The 22550-nt window shown below is 47.7% G+C and overlaps 1 protein-coding gene across 6 annotated transcripts; it reads right to left on the bottom strand.

The window, feature by feature from the left end:
* Nucleotides 1-5558: 5558 nt before the first annotated feature.
* On the bottom strand, nt 5559-20949 carry DNASE1 (deoxyribonuclease 1). 6 transcript variants are annotated; one of them, XM_081889343.1, is made up of 10 exons: nt 19527-19547; nt 18738-18836; nt 17060-17216; nt 15694-15782; nt 15262-15345; nt 13678-13793; nt 11153-11265; nt 7998-8152; nt 7110-7206; nt 5562-6150 (listed from the first exon to the last, which is right to left on the bottom strand). In XM_081889343.1, coding segments are annotated over exons 2-10 (888 nt in total). In that variant the 5' UTR covers nt 18740-18836; nt 19527-19547; the 3' UTR covers nt 5562-6075. The 6 variants fall into 6 exon arrangements, with proteins under 6 accessions (XP_081745468.1, XP_081745472.1, XP_081745469.1 ...); XM_081889342.1 differs by lacking the exons at nt 17060-17216; nt 19527-19547 and adding an exon at nt 20790-20949 and having other exon boundaries at nt 5559-6150; XM_081889347.1 differs by lacking the exon at nt 17060-17216 and having other exon boundaries at nt 19527-19622.
* Between the last annotated feature and the right edge of the window lie 1601 nt (nt 20950-22550).

The raw sequence follows: 22550 nt of genomic DNA, 5'->3' as shown, positions 1-22550 counted from the left end.
GCCCTGGGCACAGAATTGACCTGCGCCTCCATGGACAGCTGTGAGTCCAAAATGACTCCCAGGCTGCGCACCTGGTCCTTCAGGGGCACAGTTACCCCATTCAGGACCAGGGACTCCTACACACCTGCCCGTCTCCTGTCCCCCAAAAACAGTACTTCTGTCTTGTCAGGATTCAATCTCAATCTGTTAGCCGCCATCCATCCTCCAACCGCTTCCAGACACTCACACAGGACCGTCACCGCCTTCGCTCGTTCTGATTTGAAAGAGAGGTAGAGCTGGGTATCATCCGCATACTGATGGACACCCAGCCCAAACCTCCTGATGATCTCTCCCAGCGTCTGCATGTAGATGTTGAAAAGCATGGGGGAGAGGACAGAACCCTGAGGCACCCCACAAGTGAGAGCCCAGGGGTCTGAACACTCATCCCCCACCACCACTTTCTGAACACGGCCCAGGAGGAAGGAGCGGAACCACTGTATAACAGTGCCCCCAGATATGATAGCCCTCTTCAAATATCTCAAGGGTTGTCACATGGCAGAGGGCACAAGCTTCTGCTCTGGAGGGCAGGACTCAAAACAATGTCTTAAAGTAATAAGAAAGGAGATTCCAACTGAATATCAGGAAGATCTTTCTGATGGTAAGAGCTGTCCAAAAGAGAATTGGACTCCCTAGGGAGGTAGTGGACTCTCCTTCCCTGGGGGTTTCTAAGCAGAGGTTGGATCGCCATCTGTCAGAGATGCTTTAGCTGAGAGTCCTGCATTGCAGGGGGTTGGTCTAGATGAACCTTGGGGTTCCTTCCAACCCTATGATTCTATGATCTGGATAAGGGGTGTTCCACTGGTTTGGGGTGGGGTTGCCCTCCCCATGAAAGAGCTGGCCTTGAGCTTGGAGGAGCTCCTAGATCTACATTTGTCAAGAGTCAGGGAGCTACACCCAAGAACTTGGGTATAACCTTCGACGCCTCCCTTTCCATGCAGGTGCAGGTTGCAGCCACAGCAAAGGTGGCATTATTCCATCTCCGCCGTATCAAACAGTTGGTCCCTTACCTTTACCTGCCCCGATCTGGCCACAGTGATCCACGCGACGGTCGCCTCCAGACTTGATTATTGTAACTCACTCTACGTGGGGCTGCCCTTGAGACTGACACAGAAACTCCAGCGGGTGCAGAATGCTGCAGCGAGACTCCTGGCGGGGTCCTTGCCACGGGATCACATTCACCCAGTGCTTTACCAACTGCACTGGCTCCCGGTGGAGTACAGGGTCAGGTTTAAGGTGCTGGTTTTGACATTTAAAGCCCTAGGACCCACGTACCTACAGGACCGCCTCTCCTGGTATGTCCCAAGGAGGACCTTAAGGTCCACAAATGACAACACTTTGGTGGTTAGATTGGTCTCAACTAGGGCCAGGGCCATTTCAGTACTGGCCCCAACTTGGTGGAACGCTCTGTCACAAGAGACCAGGGCCCTGCAGGACTTGACATCTTTCCGCAGGGCCTGCAAGACAGAGCTGTTCCGCCTGGCCTTTGGTTTGGACTCAGTCTGACCCTTAGGTTTCCCTCCCCTTACAGTTTTGATCTATGGGCTACTATTAAAATGAGGCTGAATTTTAAATTATATTTTAACCTGTATTTTATTTTATTTTTTTATTGTAATTTTACTGGTGTTAGCCGCCCTGAGCCTGGCTCTGGCCGGGGAGGGCGGGGTATAAATAAAAATTTATTATTATACAGTGGTACCTCAGGTTAAGTACTTAATTCGTTCCGAAGGTCCGTACTTAACCTGAAACTGTTTTTAACCTGAAGCACCACTTTCGTTAATGGGGCCTCCCACTGCTGCCGTGCCGCCGGAGCACGATTTCTGTTCTCATCCTGAAGCAAAGTTCTTAACCCGAGGTACTATTTCTGGGTTAATGGAGTCTGTAACCTGAAGCGTATGTAACCTGAAGTGTTTGTAACCCGAGGTACCACTGTATTATTATTATATTACATGGGCATAGAGTGCCACCTTTTCCCGGTGTTGGCTGGTTCATCGGCTGTGGCCATTCCTGGACAGCAAGACTCTGGCCACAGTGGTATCCCAGTTGAATTATTGCCATGCTTTGTTTCTCAGACTTTGACTTGGCTGTGGTTGATCTTTGACCTGAGGCCATTGCAAGGCCAAATGGCTCAAACTACCCCAAGTGACCTGGATGTGCTGGGACTGGACAGAGCCTCTCCGACTCCTGGGCCTGGAGAAGGGTCTAAGAGAGGCTCCCAGACCTCGAGGGTTTGGTCTGCCAGAGCTGCAGGACAGCCTAGCGCACTGATTGTGCCATGCCTTGTTTCCCAACACGCCACATTTTCTCATTCTAGTTTGTTTTCATCTTCCATATTGCCAACTCGAGCTGCAAAAGCTTCAGACATCTGCTTGCCAAGAGACGTCTTCATGAAATGTATCATAAGTTCAGCTGGTTCTGGCGAAGACAGTTCTAGCAGGGAGAGGAGGGGAAATGGCTTTAATAAAAACTGGGGAAACTACAGATGGCGTGGGGGGTGAGAGAGAGAGATTCACGCACACTTGGTTAGCTCTAGCAGACGGTAAAGGTGGATCTGGGGAGGAGGGTAGGTCTGATCTACAATGCTAGAAAACATCAATTTCAATACCGATGGTTTCAAACATTTTAAGGGCACTTCAGACGTCCTTTTCATGATGTGTGTGTGTGTGTGTGTGTGTTTGTGATGCTATCAGGGCAATCATGAGTCGCCATATGCACCAGTCACACCTGGTCTGGAAGTCACCAGGTTAGGGAAGACCCACATTCTAATTCCTCTGTTGGGTTGAATCAATATATGTGTGTGAGTGTGTGTGATATCTGTCTGTCTGTCTATGCAAACACAACAAAAAAATTTCCTTCCAGTAGCACCTTAAAGACCAACTAAGTTAGTTCTTGGTACGAGCTTTCGTGTGCATGCACACTTCTTCAGATACACATTAAGTGTGCATGCACACAAAAGCTCATACCAAGAACTAACTTAGTTGGTCTTTAAAGTGCTACTGGAAGGAATTTTTTTTGTTTTGACTATGGCAGACCAACACGGCTACCTATCTGTATGCAGACACAGAGAGAGACTGAGATTCATTTCAGTTCCCTTGTTTCTACATTAAAAAAACATGTCTGCAATCATTTCTTTCCTTTTGGCCCCCCTGCTTATTGCCTCCCACCCCCAGCCACTGGATTTCCTGAGGCTGTGAGCCCCAAGGGGACAGAGATATTAAAAGCTGCTCTGAGTCCAGGCTGCAGAGCCAGATTTAAAATCAAATAAGCAAGCAGGCAGCCTCCTTCTGCCTTCTAGTGCTCACACGGAAGAATGCAGGGAGACACGACAAGGACGCAAGTCGGTGCCCGGCTGCTGCTTCTCGCTTGAAATAAAAAAAATTCCTTCCAATAGCACCTTAAAGACCAACTAAGTATTTAAGGTGCTACTGGAAGGAATTTTTTTTGTTTTGACTATGGCAGACCAACACGGCTACCTATCTGTCGCTTGAAATAGTTCTTGGAATGTTTGTGTTTTACAATGGAGCAGCGTTGAAACATTTGATTGCTGGTCATTTGGAATTCTGTCTCGATTTAGAGGATTCACAGGGAAACTCCGGCACAGAAGTGCTCAGTTAGATCTACAACAGGCATAGGCAAACTCCTGCCCTCCAAAGGTTTGGGACTACAATTCCCATCATCCCTAGCTAACAGGACCAGTGGTAAGGGATGATGGGAATTGTAGTCCCAAATATCTGGAGGGCAGGAGTTTGCCTATGCCTGATCTAGAAGTTCATTTATATCTCCTGCGTCCTGAATCGAGACGACTTGGGAATCAAGGGGGGGGGAGAGGAGGAAAGTGCTGTTTCCCCTGGTCCTGCCTGAGAGCTTCCTGGGGTGCCTGGTTGGTAACAGGGCACTGGATTTGAAGGACCTTTGGGTGCTCATAGGATTTCATCTGGCTGTGCAAGTTTGGGCAGCCCTGTCCTCAACTCACCAAAACTTTTGAGTAGCCTTCAAGGGCAGTTTCTGATTTGATCCCAGAATGTTCTGCTTTTCCTTACGATGTCCCTATTTTCATTGGAAAAATGTTGGAGAGCATGGAGTTATGAGCCGTCTGAAGGCAATCCTGGAAGGTTGTGTTTTTTTAATGTTTTATGTTTTATTATGTTTTTATATATGTTGGAAGCTACCCAGAATGGCTGGGGCAATCCACGAAGGTGGGTTGTTTACTATTAAAAAACTATTACTATTTACTATTAAAAAACTATCTGACATTTAGATGACAGCTGAAGGCAGCCCTGTATTGGGAAGTTTTTAATGTTAGTATGCTCTGATATTTGACCAAACTGCGGGAGGCAGTGGAAGACAGGAGTGCCTGGCATGCTCTGGTCCAGGGGGTCAGGAAGAGTCGGACACGACTAAATGACTAAACAACAACAGCATGCTCTGATGTATGCTGTGAGCTGCCCAGAGTGGCTGGGAAAACCCAACCAGATGGGTGGGGTATAAATAATAAAATTGTTGTTCTTAAAATTATCGTTATGGTTATGGAATGGGATGTCCCTGTTTTCATCAGATAAATGTTGGCGGGTTTGTTGTGTCTTTCTGCCTGACACATTGTAAACCACATGGGGCAGATGGCGTTTAAGACGCCCCGGTTAAGTATTCCCCCCCACACACATCTGTTCCGTGCAGGCAAGGAACAGAACCCTAAAAGCAGCTACTCCTGGTCTGCTACTCCCATCTTGCAAAAACCGAGCAGAGCTAAGGAGCAACACAGGAGACAGCGATGACGCTGTTGTAAATAAAAATATGCCCTTTTCCCTTATGGAGTATCCAAGAGCCCATATAGAGTCCTTACATAGGTTCCCTATTGGTAGGAGAGAATAACAGAGGCCAACCAGAGAATATTGAGAAGCAAAGCAACTAGTAAGCTTGATCTTTATTGATCTCTTACAACAGGGTGCTCCCCTTACATGCAGGAAAAGAGGAGGACCCACAAAAATGCTGTGCAAGGCCTTATAAAGACTTTTGAAATTCCCATCCTGTAGATCAAGACCACCCCCAGAAACATTATACATACATCACAGAAGGGGTGTAACCTAAGACCACCCCTCAGATACATCACACCTACATCACAGAAAAGGTGGTCTACAACAGAACATTTGCATGTTGTTTTTCTCCTGTCGCTTGTTTATTTCCTGTCTGGCAGGTTACTTGATTGGATTGCCTGAGGAGCCTGGCCATTCTTGTAAGGACTCTATATGGGCTCTTGGATACCCCATAAGGGAAAAGGGCATGTTTTTATTTACAACAACGCGTCACACCTTCTAATTACTTCTACACCACAAACTGTTGCAGAAGCAGCACTAAGCAGGCAAGACACCTTTCTGCCGGTCTGAAGCTTTAAAACGGTGCATTATTCTTGGAACTGGGACTTTTACCTGTAGCAGCACATTCAGAAAGTGTAGAAGCAGAGGGCATCCTAAGGAAGCAGGCTTGCTTTACCCATAAAATCAAAGATATCTTGTTCAGTGTCGCAAAATCCTCCATTTTGATTTGCCATATGTAATATTCTATATTATTTTGATGAATGTTATTTTATTTGCATAGTGTATATTGTATTATGCAAATTGTCTGATTTATATGATGTTTGCCGCTGTGAGTCTGGCTTTGGCCGGGGAGGGAGGGATACAAATAAAAAATATATATTATTATTTTTTATTATTATCTTGCTGAGTTTCCATTTGTCAGATCCATCAGCCCTTGCATAATCCATGATTTTTGGCAATTTGGCAGTTCGTCTTTAGCATCATCATTCACAGCAGCTGGGAAAACATTTGGGTGGAATTAATCCTCTTTTGTTTTGAAGAGTGCTTGGATTTCACGTGCACCAGGAAGGCCTGCTTGGAGCCTGGCGTCCTGGACGTCCAAAAGCCAGAGGGACCTGTGGGCTTCTCCCAAAACTAAAGCGTGGCCTTTGAATCTGCCCATTTCCTACCCCTGCAGCCAGAGGGCAGAGTTCTGCAGCCCCCTGGGGGGTCTACGCTGGAGGTGACGCTACACGGCGGTGGAGGAAATGCCGAGAGATTTCAGCGTCACTTCTACGGGGAAATGGTCACTAACAGCCAAGGCCTGGAAAAGAAAGGAAGAAACAGCGGAGTTAGGGGGAAGAGGAGGCTGTCTTGGGGGGGGGGCACGCAGAATTAGAGAGTTGGAAGGAACCCCAGCGGTCATCTAGTCCAACCCGCTGTGACGCAGGAGTCACGGTCAAAGCATTCCTGAGAGAGGGCCATCTAACCTCTGCTTAAAAACCTCCAAGGAAGGAGAGTTCAGCACCGTCCAAGGGAGTCCATTCCACTGCTGAACGCTCTTGCTATCAGAATGTTTCTCCTGATGTTGAGTTGGAATCTCCTTTCTGGTAACTTGAAGACATGGGTTCGAGTCCTACCCTCCAGAGCAGGAGAAAACAAGCTTGCTCCATCCTCCATGTGACAGCCCTTGAGTCATTTGAAGATGGCACATCTCCTCTCACCCTCCTCTTTTCCAGGCTGCCAGGTCACTTCTCTGTCTCTTCTGCTCCAGGCTAAACATCCCCAACTCCCTGAACATTCCCCGCTGTTTGGGGTGAATTCGTTTCTTCTAATGCACACACCCTTCTCAACTGCCCTGTTTCAAATGGGACATCCCTAGAAGAACAGAAGCCAGACCTGGCTTCTGGTTGGATCCTGGAATGTCCTGGTTTTTTGGTCCAACAAAAGTCCTTGTCCCAGAGCACTGGGCCAGCAACACTCCTTTTTTCAGTCTGGCACTCTGGCGTGTGTCAGTCGAGTTGTGCCCAAGCACTGGAAGGAAAGTTGCTCATTTGGGGGGGTCTCATGACGGTGGAAAAGACTCCCATCTGTCATCGCTGGTTTAGCTGAGATTCCTGCACTGCAGCAGGTTAGACTAGAGCATTCTTGGGGGTCTCTTCCAACTCGAAGATTACATTATTCTAAGACCAGAGCTCCCCATGCCCAGCCTGGTCGGCAGTCACCATCCCTCCCTCCCCCCCCCACTGGGAAACCCATGAGACTTTTGAAACAGCTGCTCACGTCCTTCTGTTGAAGCTTGAAGGTCTGCTGGAAGTTGTTGACTTTGGCTGAGCCGGGCAGGATGCCGCTTCCGAGTCTGGGGCCCGACGCCACAATCCTGCAAGGCGCCACAAGGGCACAGTTACATTTGGGAACCTGCTCCATAGGATGCGAGGGCAGCCCCCACCCCCACCCCACCCTTAAAGGTAAAGGGACCCCTGACCATTAGGTCCAGTCGTGGCCGACTCTAGGGTTGCGGTGCTCATCTCGCTTTATTGGCTGAGGGAGCCGGCATACAGCTTCTGGGTCATGTGGCCAGCACGACTAAGCCGCTTCTTGCAAACCAGAGCAACGCACGGAAATGCCATTTGGCTTCCCACCAGAGCGGTACCTATTTATCTACTTGCACTTTGACATGCTTTCGAACTGCTAGGTTGGCAGGAGCAGGGACCGAGCAACAGGAGCTCACCCCGTCGCGGGGATTCGAACCACCGACCTTCTGATCGGCAAGCCCAAGAGGCTCAGTGGTTTAGACCACAGCGCCACCTGCATTAACTTTCAGTTAAATATCAGCAAATAATAAAAAAGAACAATGGGATGAATCTGATTGTTGTCGGCGTCCTCCTGTCTCGAGAGACAATGGAGTATGCCTCCGGGGGTGAAGTCGGTAGAGTATGAGACGGTTAATCTCAGGGTTGTGGGTTCAAATTGGGCAAAAGATTCCTGCATTGCAGGGGGTTGGAACTGATGACCCTGGTGGTCCCTTCCATCTCTATGTTTCTATGAGAATCGCAGTGTCTGTTGTGGGTGCAGAGACCAGTCACTCAATACTGCTGTGTTGTTTGTGGCTCTGGGGGGCGGGGGGGAGAGAGAGAAAGAACCTCCGGGCCCTGGCCTCCCGCCACTCACCTGTCGTAGGCACAGTGGGTGCTGGTCACCGTGGTGTCTGCTGTGTCTGGGATGAGCCACTGGAAGGCGCTGTTGGTGCGCAGGCGGATGCGGGGCCAGTCCTCAGGCCGGACGTAGGAGCAGCCAGCGTTGAAGTCTCCCAGGAACAGCATGTCCTGCCAGGAGGAAGAGACAAGCTCAGGAGGCGGTTATGGACCCCAGGAAAGACACGGCTCAGAGTTGAAGCTGACCCATGGGCAAACACACACACACGCATGCCCAATATGAACTGGTCCAGACCCTGCAATCGTCATCTGAGGCCCATCTCCATGTGCCCCTCTCCACAAAAGGTCTGGAGGGTTGGCAACGTAAGAGCAGGCCTTCTCTGTGGTGGCCCCTTGTTGATGCAATGCTCTCCCCAGGGTATTATACACCAGTAAGGTTATATCATCTTATAAAATCTGGAAGTAAGAATTGCTGAAGGAAATGTGGAGTGATGGGAACATACGGTCATATGTGCTGGGATTGTCTGTTAGTTAATGAATTTTGGAAACAGATTGCTATAGAAATATTGGGAATTGTGGGAAGGAACGTGGAAATAACTAAATTAATCGTTCTTATTACCCTGAGTAGTACCGAGTTAAAAACAAAAGAGGAATGCAAATGGGTAAAGTTGATGGTAATTGCAGCCAGACAGGTTATAGCGGTAATTGGAAAAATGCAGAAGAGCTAGGGGTGACCCAATGGAGTAAAAAACTGAATAATATTATAATTTTAGAATACCTAACTGTGAAGATACATAGAATGAAAGGGTTTAAGGTCAGTGCGAAAGAGGAGGATTGGTTTGAGAAGATATTGAATTATTTGAGTAGGTTTGAACAATTTGGGGCAATTAAAATGTTAAAAGTTAAATAAATCTTGTGGAAGGAGGAGTGTTAAGGTATATAGAAGTGTACATATGGTTGATTTGAATATGTTATTGAATATTATTGAACATGTATATTATTGAATATGTATTTTATTGAATATTGTATACCCAATGTATCAGCCGCCTGGTGGGTTTCACTGTTCGTGTTTTGGTGGTTGGTAAAAAATAAAATTAATTTTTTAAAAAAAATGCTCTCCCCAGGGAGGCTTGCCTGAAATGTCTTTAGGCACCAGGCAAAAACATTCCTCTACTCCCAGGCCTTTGGCTAATTAAACCATTTACGGTGGACAGTTCATTACTCTTATGTGTTTGTGCGCTGCCAACAGACAAAAAAAAAATATTATTATACACACACACACATGTCCATGTCCGTTTGTCATGGATGCCTTAGTTGAGATTTCTGCATTGCAGGCGTTTGGACTACATGACCCTCAGGGATCCTTCCAACTGTACAGTTCTATGATTCTATTATTCCTTGATACACTCACACACACATAATTAATTGCCTGCCACCCCAATTTCTGAGGGATGCGAGATCCCAGGGGTTCCAGGCGCTCTCCCAGGGTCCATGGGAATGAGGCACAGTGCAGCCTGTGGTTTCTTTATGATATATGACTTATTTACATATAAGAACCACACCTGAGCCTATGATGGAGGGGTTTGCAGCATTAACATCTCAAGAGGGTCTTGTTTCTCCTATAGCCGCCCACAGACATCAGCCGCCGTGCTCTGACCCTCTGTCCAGCCTGCCGCCTTTACCAGACTGCAACCTTTTTTCTCCAGGTCACATCCCAGCCAATTCTAAAACTCAAAACCCCAGCTTTTGTTCTTTTCACTAACTAACTATGTAATTGCTGGAGGAAGGGGCCCACCCACCAGCCCATCTGCTGTCTGACAGAGCTCTCTTAATGGGCCATTGCCTTCCTTTTCCTCTCCCAGGCTTACGTTTTAACATTTCCCTTCATTAAATTCTAACTCCTACTGGACTGAGGAATTTAGAGGAGTCTGGTACAATGGGAGCCAACTCCTAGGGGCCGAGGTAACTTTGACACCCCCCCCCCCAATAAGATGTCATGATTGATTAATATCTGAAGAAACTTCATAATTAGAACACAACCCAAACTGTACATTTTACAATCACATTCTATTTGTAAACAGTTAAAAAGCCACTAGCGAATTTTGCATCTCCAGACACAACAGCTAGAATCATGAAAATGAAATGAAAGCATCTTTCAGGGCAGTTAAAAAAAATTGGTTTCTTTTCTTTTTCCTATCCGTGTTTAGTCTTTCATCCTCAAACTAAACAAGCTTCAGGTGGGAGGGGGCAAAGTTGCAAAGTTGATGGGCACTGCCATTCAAATGGTGTGCGTGCTCCATGTCATGTGATCAGTTATGTGGGACAGGGCTTACCTGCCCCCCCAAATATTTTATTCAAGTTGGCACCCCTGTCTGCTACCCACAAAATCTTATACCGCATTTTTCACTCCATAAGACGCACCTAGTTATTAGAGGAGGAAAACAAGGAAAAAAATATTCTGAATCACAGCCTCCTCGGGAGGAGAGCGAACCCCGCGGAGGCATGGAAGGCTTTCTTTATCCCCACTTTTTTCTCCCCCTCCCCAAACAGCACAGGCCCCTTTTCCAGCCTCCTCCTCTCCGTCCTTTTCACCCAAACTCCTCAGGCAATGCCTGCAATTTCTCCCTTCACTGCTGCCTCTCCTTTGCCCTTTGCCATGACTCTCCACTTGCGGCAACCTACCTCCTCTCCCTTCGCCCCGCTTCTTGGTCCCCCTCCTCTCCATCCTCTTCCTCCCCTCTTTCGGCAGCTGCCTCTTCTCGCCATCCTCCAGCCAACATCCCCGGAGACATCAGGGGAAAGGGGAGGCCGTTGGCAAAGCCCCTCTCAAAGAGAGCTGCCCAGGAGCGCCAGGCAACGTCACACAGCCTGCCCGCCGCTCCCAAACCTTCTCGGGGCTTCAGGGGAAAGGGGAGGCCGCCGGCACCCTGGAAGGGCGGGGCAACAGCATGTGCCGCACTCGGGCAATTCGGCTCCAGGGACCACACATTTGCTCCATAAGACGCACAGGCATTTCCCCTTACTTTTTAGGAGGGAAAAAGTGTGTCTTATGGAGCGAAAAATACGGTACATATAAGTGGGACTGGGGTCTAATCTCCACAATGCCCCGGATATTTCTCAAGCAACCACCGGTGGCAAGCAAAAGTCACCGCTTTGTGGGGGGGCACTTACATCTGTCCCCCACTTATCTCTCACATCCAGGAAGACGTCGTAGAGGGCGTCTATCTCGGCCACAGCTTCTTCGGGAGCGGCATGCAGAGGCACCAGGATCAGTTCCCCCACCTCTGAGGGAGAAGTCACAGTTAAGAACATCCAAGGAGCATCGCCTGGGTCAGACCCACGGCCCACCCCCTCCAGCATCCCATTCTCCCGGAGGCCAACCACACCCACACCCGGGAAACCAGCAAACAGGATTCGAGCGCCAAAACCCTGTTCCATGGTTTCCAGCAATCGGGATTCAGAAGAATTGCTGCCTCCATCTGGGGACACAGAGTATGGCTTCTCTCCCACCCCCCAGCCTTCTCCTCCCTTCCCCTGGCTGTGCCAGACCTCTTGCCCCTGTTATAAGAAATTTTAAGGTCTTACCTTCCCGCCAGAGTGGTCCCTATTTATCTACTTGCACTTTGACGTGCTTTCGAACTGCTAGGTTGGCAGGAGCAGGGACCGAGCAACGGGAGCTCACCCCGTCACAGGGATTCAAACCTCCGACCTTCCGATCGGCAAGTCCTAGGCTCCGTGGTTTAACCCACAGTGCCACCCCTGTCCCATAGGTCTTAGGTGTATAATAAATGTACCAAGCAAGCAGGTGCATAGATCAGCACAGGAAGACCGACCTGAAACCATTTTGACTCCCAAACTGACCAAATGTTTTCTCTGCAAGGAGGGAGGGGGTCAGGGAGCCTTCCCATTGTCTCAGGAATTTAGTAATCACCATCTCAAAGGGTGACAGACTACCAGGAAAGGCAATCAGATAAGGCATTATCAGATAACCAGGCAGACAGGAAAAACAACAACATTCAAATTTCTGTTTTAGACCACCTTTTCTGTGATGTATGTATGATGTTTCTGGGGGTGGTCTTGGACCCCAGGGCAGGCAATTTAAAATGTCCATATAAGGACGGGCACACCTTTGTTTGGGGTTCCTCCTCCTTTCCTGTGTGTGAGGGGAGCACCTTGTTGCAACAGATCAATAAAGATCAGGCTAACAAGCTGCTTTGCTTCTCAATATTCTCTGCTTGGCCTCTGTTATTTTCTCCTACCAATAGGGAACTCTATATGGGCTCTATATGGGCTCTTGGATACCCCATAAAGGGAAAAGGGCAGATTTTTATTGTTTACAACACCCCAAAGCCACAATCGGAGTGTGGGATGTAATCCACCGAGAGCAGTCAAATGCAACATTCCTTATTTTCCTAGAGTGGACATGCAAGGGGATGTTTGGTCCAGACAGTCGAAACTTCCTGTTCCACCTGGCCTGAAGCATCCTTTTTGCATGCAACTAGTGAATGGGCATGACCTTTCCAGATCTGGGAAAAGGCCAAGGCATGCTGCCACTCTCTCTCTCTTTTCCATCTTCTTTTCGTCCTGCAAACTTCCTGGAATGAACTCCTGGCTGCCAGCCAAGCAGTCCTCCAGGTCATCTCCATTATGGGATAAACCTGTTTATATACGTTTGAAACTTTAAGCCTTAATCCTGCCTTCAGGGATCACCCTGTGCTCTGCTGATCGTAAGCAAACTTTCTTCTTATTGCTTCTTTATTGCTTTTGGACAAGCCATAAAATTATTAGCAGGGGAAAAAAATTATTAGCAGGGAATAAAAATTATAATGAATGATTTTAGAGTATTGTGTTGTGTTGTACTGTTGTACTGTTTTATTGTTGTTAGCTGCCCTGAGCCCAGCTTCGGCTGGGGAGGGCGGGATATAAATAAAATTTATTATTATTATTATTATTATTATTATTATTAATAATAATAATAATAATAATAATAATAATAATAATAAAATTAAAGCATTCAAAAAACCAAAAAACCACAAATAAACTAAAAATACATTAGCATGCTGGATATCTTGGCAGACTTGCCAAGAACATAAAGTCCCGACCAGAGAAGAATGGCAGATCAAGTTGATGGATTATGCCGAAATGGCAAAAATTACCAGAACAATCAAAAATCAGGAAGACCAAAATTTTAACAAAGAATGGGGAAATTTTATAATTTATCTTAAAAACCATTGTAAACAGTTAAAATTGTTAGTAGGATTGGAATAACACTTGTAGTTTAATGGTGAATTTTGGATATAATGGAGATGTGCAAGATTTGGATTATTATAAAGGATGCAGGAGGGGATGATTAATAATAGGACCCACAAAAAGAAGGAGGGAAGTCCAGGAGATTCTATGGAATCTTCTCTATATGTTGCAAGTTGGATATGTGATCGTAGAACTGTAATTTGAAAAACCAAATGAATAAATTTTTAAAAAACAAAAAAAGTTTTCAGCAGGTGCTGAAAAGAGTGCAGCAAAGCCGCCTGCCTGATATCAAGAGGCAAGGAGTTCCAAAGGGTAGATTCCACCTCATTGAAAGACTGATTTCTTGCAGATGAGGAACGAGCGTTATGTGGCAGGGCCAGTTTCTCCTCTCCCTGGGTTGCCCTGTCGCCTGCATCAGCTGAGAGGGGGAGGCGGGGGCTGCTTACGCGTCTGAGGTGCCCCAAATTTCACAATGAAGGGCTCCCGACTGAAGGTGTCGTTCCCGCAGGGCTCACAGCCGTCGTCATAATAGTAGCTGTCCAGGAGAATGACGTTGTCCTCCCTGTGTGGAGAGAAGGAGGAGGAGAGAGGCAGAGCCTTGCTTGGGTCCCTTGCAAGTGATGGGTCAGAGACTGTGGACACCAAGGGCAGAAGGTGACAGTTTGCAACAAAGTCTGGGAGAGGCACCCAAGGCATTTCCACGTCCTGGGAGACCTGTGCCAACTTAAGGGCGAACAAATACATCATGGCACGAGAGTTCACGCATTACAGCAGCTAACGAGGGTGGAAGTGAAACATCTCAATGGTGGGCTGGGAAGTCATTTTCAAATTAGAATTAAAGTGATGTTGAATTCGTTTAAAAAACTGAAAAGCAATAAAAATTAATTGGCAAAAAAGAGAGATTTCACACTCCACTGCACCAGAGTCCTAGTTATCCCGGGTTCCTGGTACACACACAGTTGGGGCTGGAGGTGGGTGTTATTTTTATTATTAATTTGTTCCCTCCCTTCACCCTAAGGTCCCAGGGTGCGTTACAACATTGCAAGGCAACATCACACCAAAATGTTAGAAAACAGGTTAAAACTTTATGTTGCAGCCTTTTAAGTTCATTTGCTCCCAGATGGGTACCAGCCAGTTGCAAAGTGTTCTGGGAGGCAAACACAAAATATGTAATTACAGTGCAATTCCACCTCATGTGGGGATTCGGTTCTATGGGTTCCACATATATGCAAAAGTTTGCACATTCAAGCATCCTCATGCGAGCGCCCTGTGGCTTCTGGAGGCGGCAGGTGAGAGTTTCTCACCCCACCCTGGCCAAGCGAGGCAGAGAGCTAAAAAGGTATTCTTCCACAGGGAAAGCCCGCTACGAAAATAACTTTTGAGCTCTCTTCCTTGCTTGCATTTAACGTGTGGGATTTAAACCAGACGGCCTTCAACCACGTATGGTTGAAAATGTGTGAGTTAAATGCACATTAATAGCCATCGTGCTTTGTAACTGCCTGTATTTTCCTGCAATGCCTTTCCTTATCTTTTCAGTTCCTCACCACCCGCAATGTAAAGCTATCTACCTGCCACTCAGGACCCCACGTCCTGCATCTGATGCAAGTTTCTGCCATAACACTTTAGTTGTTGTTAAGGTGCTGCACAGGACTGTTTTGCTGCTAAAGTTGTGGGTTGCTGTTAAGTTGTGGGTGAATGTATCAGACGACACAGCAATTCTTCAAACATCTCTTGTTTATTCACAGACCCAGAACAGAACTGAGCTGAAGGGTTCAGCCAGCCTGCTTATATAGAGCTCCACTACCACACAACAGTCACCACTTTCTGTAACTATCCAATCACTGAGCGTCACTTTCAATCCCTTATTTGCATATGTGGACCTGAGTGAAAACTATCTACAGTATCCCCCTGCTGGCCCAGGGTGGGAACTTCACTACATAACAGTTGCTGCTGCCCCTCTGGAAATCTCCCCTCCAGTGATGCTGCTGCCCCCCTCACATTACATCCTGGGCTCTGCTTGAGGCTCTCACCTGTAAACAAAGAGGTATTGCTCCTTGTAGCTGTTGCGACCCAAAGGCTTGCTGACCACATAGCTGTATGGATGCGGTGAGGCCCTAAAAGGGAAGATTAGCAATGAAATATATTCAATTTGCCTGACTCTAGACAAATGCAGGAAGAATGGAGAAAGTGGGTTGGTAATCTGTGGTGTTGCCTCTTGCTCCAAGAGCTGCCATCTCACTCATCCCAACAGCTGCTGTAATGTCTCCCTTTTAGGGTGTGCGGTTGCTGTGGCAAAATTCCTAGGGTTTTTCTTTTCCCGGAGAAAAAGGGACTTTGCCAGGACTTGTCATCCTTACCACCCTCCCAGTCTCCCCCAACCCTGGAGTGCTTTGATCGAATAAGTTTTGATTGCACCTAAAAGCCACCCAATTTCCAGATACCCTTTTTTCAAAAAACCTCACTGGTTCAGTTGGTTCATCAGCTTTTTCACTGCGCTCAGGTCAGCATCTCGGACCTCCTGGATGAGGGTGATGTCATACAAGAACAAAATCTGTAAGGAGGCAGAGCAGAGAGAATTTCACCAGCTTCAGGACTCCGGCTTGGATGAATGTGAGGAGCTGGATGCGGAAAAAGAGAAGGTGAGCAGCGAGGAAAGGTGGGAATGTTCTGGTATGTTGTGGGTTTGTGGCGGGTCAGTCTAGATGATGCCCTGAGTCCCTTCTAGTTCTGTACCCAGTGAGGTTAAAAGCTGACAAGAAGAGTTTGATGAACTAGTTAGACCAGTTGCTTTGTAAGACAGTGGCCTTAGCATCCCAAAAAGAGTGAGCTGGATTGCAAGAGCTACGTACAAGTAAATGATGGTGCCCTCCAGGAGGCTTCCCCCTCCCTCACCTAAATGGTAGATACAAGGTAAAAGGTGAAGGACCCCTGGATGGTTAAGCCCAGTCAAAGGCGACTGGGGGGTTGTGGCGCTCATCTTGCTTTCAGGCCTAGGGAGCCGGCGTTTGTCCACAGACAGCTTTCCAGGTCATGTGGCCAGCATGACTAAACCACTTCTGTTGCAAAGGGACACAGTGACGGAAACCAGAGCGCACAGAAACGCCATTTACCTTCTCACCACAGCAGTACCTATTTATCTACTTGCACTAATGTGCTTTCAAACTGCTAACTTGGCAGGAGCTGGGACTGAGCAATGGGAGCTCACTCCGTCTCGGGGATTCAAACTGCTGACCTTCCGATCAGCAAGCCCAAGAGGCTCAGTGGTTTAGAGCACAGCGCCACCCACGTCCCTTTCAGGCTGAGCAAGCTGGCGTTTGTCAACAGACAGCTTTCCGGGTTGTAGATAGAGGAACAATAGCCAGGTAAGTGTGAGCAGAAAGCAGGCTGACTTGTTTGCCCTGTGCTGGATCCAAAGCTGTGATTAATGGAGAAGCAAGATCTGTTGGGGTGTTAATGCTGCGATCCCCTATACTCAAGCTCAAATAAAACCATACAGTATGTCCTAAAGACACCACCATCTCCACTGACTTTCGTTCCAAGGAAAGGGAACCCTGAATAAGTGCCAGGAGCCCCTGGATTCTTTCACTGCCAAGAGATTGGGGTGGCAAGTGACAGCTATCTTCTATGAACATAGAAAATGAGATTGTTGGGGACCATAAACCCCAGCCTGATTGCTAACAGTGAGTGCGGAAAGTTTCCAAGGGTCCATGGAGCATGTCTGCACAATGTGAAGCTGTTAAGATTGCTTCTTTGGAGGAGCTCAGCCGAAAGCGTTTGAACGAGGACCCCTGGAATAATTGTCTCCCCTTGGAGGTCAGATGGACTCACGCTGACGATGAAGTCTGTGACGGTCTGATTGGACAGCTTGCTGTCTCCAAAGGTTCTGATGTTGAAAGCACCGACCCTCAAGCAGAGGGTGGGCTGCAGGAGGTGGGCGGCCATGCTAAGGAAGACCAGCAGAGGCACTGATGTCATGGTCCTTCTCCTGCGCAGAGAGAGATGCAATCCTGCGGGTTAGAACCTTTGGTAGGAGGAGAAGCAGATCTCCCTTCCTTCAACTCCTGCCTTCTGCCAGAACTTTGCTGTGCCTCAAAATTCTAAATTAATTCCGGAACCGGAGTGTATGCGGTTGGCCACAGCTGCCAGTGCCTTCACAGTTCACTGAGGTCTTCCCTCTCCCCCAACACCCCATATTCCTGATATTCTGCACGCCCTACAAAAAAAGAAATCTGGGTGTGATTGTACATTCTGGAGACACCTTGGGTCTTTCACTGTGGAGCCTTCACAGCTCCAGAGCAGGTGCTCTTGCACATCAGCAGAACGCAAACGGAATCTCGATTTACCTGCCCATACATTTGGACCGCTGTTGCTTCTACAGTGCTTTGCTAAATCGCATGGTGTGTGTGCACTGATAATGATGAGGGAAGGAAAAGGCAGAGATGAACAGCTGGTGCCAAACTGCACAGCCTGAGCACTCAATGAAAAATTGGGGAGGTGGGGAATTAAATGGAGGGCTCCTAGTGTGTTGGCACTGGTTTGGGAATGAGACAGACTGATGAAGATGATGGACTATGCCAAAATGGCGAAATTGACCGGGAGAGACCAGGATGAGAAGAAGTTTAGGAGAAAATGGGGGGGGGAATGTATAGTTCATTTAAAAGAACATTGTAAACAGTTAAAAACTTTGGCAGGATTAGAGTAATACTTGTAAAAGACAAAATATAACAGAAAAGTTAATAATAGATACAATAAATTGGAAGAAAAGGGATAAGTTGAATAAAAGGGGATGGACAAGGGAAACCAGAAAGGGGAAGGGAGGAGTCAAGGGATTCTGAGAATCCTAAATGTAAAGGTAATTGAAATTTCTTATGTAAAATTTAATAAAAAATATTTTTTTATCTTTCTTTTTAAAAGGGAATGAGACTGACTGGGGAATTGGGAATGCCAAAATCCAGGGAGAAAGGCAGGTGATAAATTTGAATGCATCCCTCCTTATACACACAGCACACACAAACCCAGGTATCTGTCAGAGGAAAACAATTCTGCCTGCTTGGAGTGAGGCACAGACACAAAGACAATAAGCAGAGTGAGCCATTTTCATGGGGATCACAGGCAGGTCATCCACCCCCCCCCCCCAGTATGTCTGAAACACTAAGCTTAGAAATAGATATACCCTCCCTAGATCCTAGAATGAAGACGTTCACATTGCACTATGCCACCAACCTGTACCTGTTTCTTTATCACAGGGCATCTGTGGAAATGGAAGGGAAACTGCCAAAATACAATAGAAGCAGAAACCGCAAGGTCCGGTTTCTGTGTCAACTGGCTCCCAAAGGCCGGCGAAAGAGCTCCAAGAGGCAGGAGAGTGGCTACAAATTCTGTTCCCACCAAAACTTTAGAGAGGAAACTGGGCAGGTGCAAAAGGAGGGAGCCCTCCCGCTGCCCTGACCCTCCGACAGGACCCTGCTCTCAGCCCCCCAGACCCTTCCAAGCTGGATGCTCTTACATGTTTCCGGAAGGTTGTGGCCCGTTTTCCAACCTGCTGGAGCTGACTTGGGTCTCTGCGTTCTTCCTCCTGGCTCACTTCAGCGAAGGTCACCTTTTCCTGGTGAAAGACATTATTGTTTCTTGGCTGGGGGCGGGGGAAGGCTTCGGCTAATTCCTCTTTCTCCCCTTGGGTCCCTTGTGTTTTCCACGGGACCAGAGCCACTCCTGGGCCAGGGCCATAAATTGTGAGGTGGGGGGGCACTCTTGCACAGAACCTTTCCTTTTTCCTTCCTTCTTTGTCCCCTCTGAATAAAGGGGTCGTAAACCCCTGTGTCAGACAGAATAGGGAGAGGCAGACGTGGTTGCGATCCAGGAAGGCAGGAAGGTCAAGACGATGCCCAAAAAATCAAGGACTTTGCTTGCAAGCCCCGAGCCTTTTGTGCTGGGCCCCACATCTTCTGCCCCAAATTTTCTTGTCCCCTTACAACACACACACACCCCCTTGTACTTTTCTCACAGGGCAGTTGGGCTATGAAGCGCTGTGCCAGTGAGCTACCCCACCCAGCCGCCCACTGACTTAATTTTCTCAGAAAGCTAAATTTGCACAAACTGTAAGCAGGTGTGCACCATATGCCCAGAGCTTTGCCCCCAAAGGACTTAGCAATGTCCCTGATGCTGGGAATGGCTGGCTCTCATCCACAGCCATGGTGTGTCCTTCTGTTGCTGTATATTATCTGCATCAAGGAAGTCTTGCCCTCAAAGAAAACTGAAATCCAAGTGGATGACAGATTGCATTGGGTCTCTTTACCTTTGCCATTCCCGATCGTTTGGAGATGGTCCATGCACCCGCGCTTTCTTAAAACACTTCACAGCCGCGACCTTGCCAGCTGTTTACTTAGTATTATATTTGTACAGGTGTATGGGAGACATATGGCCACTTTCCGAGGAGGAAAAGTAGTAGCTGGGGACAGTGTGGGGCTTTTATTGTTGTTTCTCAAAATCGCTCTTCTTGAAGCAGATAAGAGTCACAATGGAAGTTTCCACAAACACAGCCAGCATTCCGTCTGGCTGCAGAAACATCACCCAGCTGATACTGGACACCAAGAATAGCCCAAATAAATTGGTTTGCACTTCAAAAACTAGCATTCAAGTAGACCTGCACAAAGGTGAACGCCCCTGGAAGGGTGTGTTCAGGGAAATAAAAGCAATAATGGGCAAAATGTGATCAAATGTCCAAAGTTGGCATTACTTACCCTTTATTCGGGAGATAATACTGTTATGAATTTGGGAGTGCCAGACTCCTCTAATCCCTGGATCTAGCAAGTTTTAAAATCTAATTAAAGCTAATAAAGCTAGGGAACCAGGCAGAGGGCCTTCTCAGTAGTGATGCCCACACTGTGGAATGCCCTCCCATCAGATATCAAGGTGATACAGTCGTACCTTGGTTGTTGAATGCCTTGGTACTCATACATTTCGGCTCTCAAACGATCGAAACCCAGAAGTGAGTGTTCTGGTTTTTAACGTTCTTTTGGAATCTGAACGTCCGATGCGGCTTCTGCTATTGTTTCTGGCATGCCTGCACAATTGGAAGCCAATTGGAAGCTGTGCCTTGGTTTCCGAACGTTTCAGAAGTTGAATGGACTTCCAGAACACATTCTGTTTGAAAATCAAGGTATGACTGTATAACCTTAGAAGACATCTGAAGGCAGCCCTGTATAGGGAAGCTTTTTAAGGGTTAATGTTTTATATATGTTGGAAGCCCGGTCAAGAGTGGCTGGGGCACCCTAGTCAGATGGGCAGGGTACAAACAAACAAACAAACAAACAAACAAACATTATTTCTTCTTCCTGCGTTGGGGTGATTGCCTGGGTGATGGGCCATTAGGAGAACAAAGGATCAAGGGGGATCGGGGCGAGACCGCAAATGGGTGGCCCCCTCCCCCAACAGATAAAGTCAGGGTTCAATATCAGTTCAGGCTTCAGGGCGCCCCAGATGAAGGTCTGCCACTGGACAGTTCTGGGCTTGAAGCCCAGCCGCACAGCTGTATCAAACGCAGCAAAGTGACCCTTACCTGTGTGGAGCTTGAGAAAGCAGCAGGATTCTCATGCCACGCATTGTAATGTGCAAGCGGGCTAAATGCACAGGCTTTGCCATGCTGTATGCAGAGCTCGAGTCCCTCCAACGTGACCTGCTGCATCCAGGGCCCAGGGGCTGCCAACTTGGCACCCTCCAGAGGCCGTTGGGTTTTTTGACTACCTGCCATTCTGTGCAGCTTCACACAGAGTCAATTAAGCGTTGGCCAAAAGCTAAGGTGACTGAGCAGAGAGGAGTTATTCTGCCTGGAGATATGAGACCTTGGATACAGCTCTACCATTGTGATTGAGGTCTCACACAGGCATGATGACTTATGACCTTACTGAATGGAGTGTGTGTTGGTCAGTGTGGTGTTGTACTGTGGAGAGTGTATTAAGTTATGGTCTGTGTGTGGGGTGTAGGAACTGCACGGCCGGGGGGGGGGGAAACAATGCTGTCCAGGGTTGTAAAGACTGCAGAGAGAATAACTGGGTGCACTCTTCCCACCTTGGATCAAATCTATGCTTCCAGGTGCCGTAAGAAAGCTGCAGATATAGTGCAGGATAGTACGCACCCCGGAAATGATCTCTTTCAGCTTCTGCCTTCTGGAAGAAGGTACAGGGGTATAAAGACCAGGACTAGCCACCTGAGAAACAGTTTCTACCCAAATGCAATTCTGGTTTTAAATGCAGTATAAGGAGTCTCTATAGTATATTGTATTTTAAAATGGGGTTTCAGAGCTTTTAGGGGTTTTTGAATGTCTTATGTAGATTTTTCAATTTCATTGTTCTGTATGGGACAATGACAATAAAGATATCGTATCGTATCGTACTGAGAGTTGCTTGGAGTTTGTTAAGAGAGAGCTGTTCTTGTATATAGTAACTTGAGGAAGTCTGCTGTAAATAATAAACACCTCTAAGTAACCAAGTTACTGGTAGCAGCGTTTTGTTCCTACTTCGTCCATCCTGCCTGCAACTGATTGCTTTCTGGAACTCTGTGTATGCTCTGCTAAGGTCCCGCAACAGGTCAAAGTTGGTGCAACACCAATAGCTCGAGTCCCTCCAACGTGGCCTGTTTGCAAGGAGCACAGAGCTGCCCCAGAAGTGTGCCTGGGTTTGCATCTGTTCCATCCACCCCTAATGCATCCAGGGCCCAGGGGCTGCCAACTTGGCACCCTCCAGAGGCCGTTGGGACTCCCATCAGCCCAGGGCAGGGCCAACAGTCAGGGATGAGGAGAGTTGTAGTTCAGCAACAGCTGGAGAGCACCGCATTGGCCACCTCTGTGACCTAGGACCCGTGCAGAAGGCTTCTTCCCAGGCCCAGCTGGGCTGTTGGCTGCAGCATTTTATTTGCATCCCTTTATCGCCAAGGATTTATTCTGGCCTTGAAAGGCACCTGTGCAGCTTTTGAGCTGGCGCTGCAAAGCACGAAGGGTGGACCTGAACGTGTCTCTGTGCCCCTGCATGCAGCTCTGGCCTGTTATTTTGGCAAGGCTGAAAGGCCAAACAGCCACAAAGGGATCCTTTGACGGACTGTACCCCCTTGAGTCAGATCTGCGCCCCCCTCATTCCTACTGCCCTGGTCAGTGCTATCATCTCTCCTCAGTCTTGTGTCCTCCAACATCAGGGTTCAAACAAGGTACCAATGATCTCCACTGGATTTTTTTTTTTGCTTCTGTTTGAGAGGCAACGGAGGGCGCCTCAAACTGCTGCATTAGCAGCACCAGTGATTTCTCGGGGGTGCAGACCTGGACCGTGTG

Source organism: Podarcis melisellensis (genome assembly GCF_964234715.1).
Source record: "Podarcis melisellensis genome assembly, chromosome: 14".
In the NCBI taxonomy this organism is placed as follows: Eukaryota; Metazoa; Chordata; class Lepidosauria; order Squamata; family Lacertidae; genus Podarcis; species Podarcis melisellensis.
Note: the sequence above shows the minus strand (reverse complement) of the source record. Positions and strands in the feature narration are given on the sequence as shown.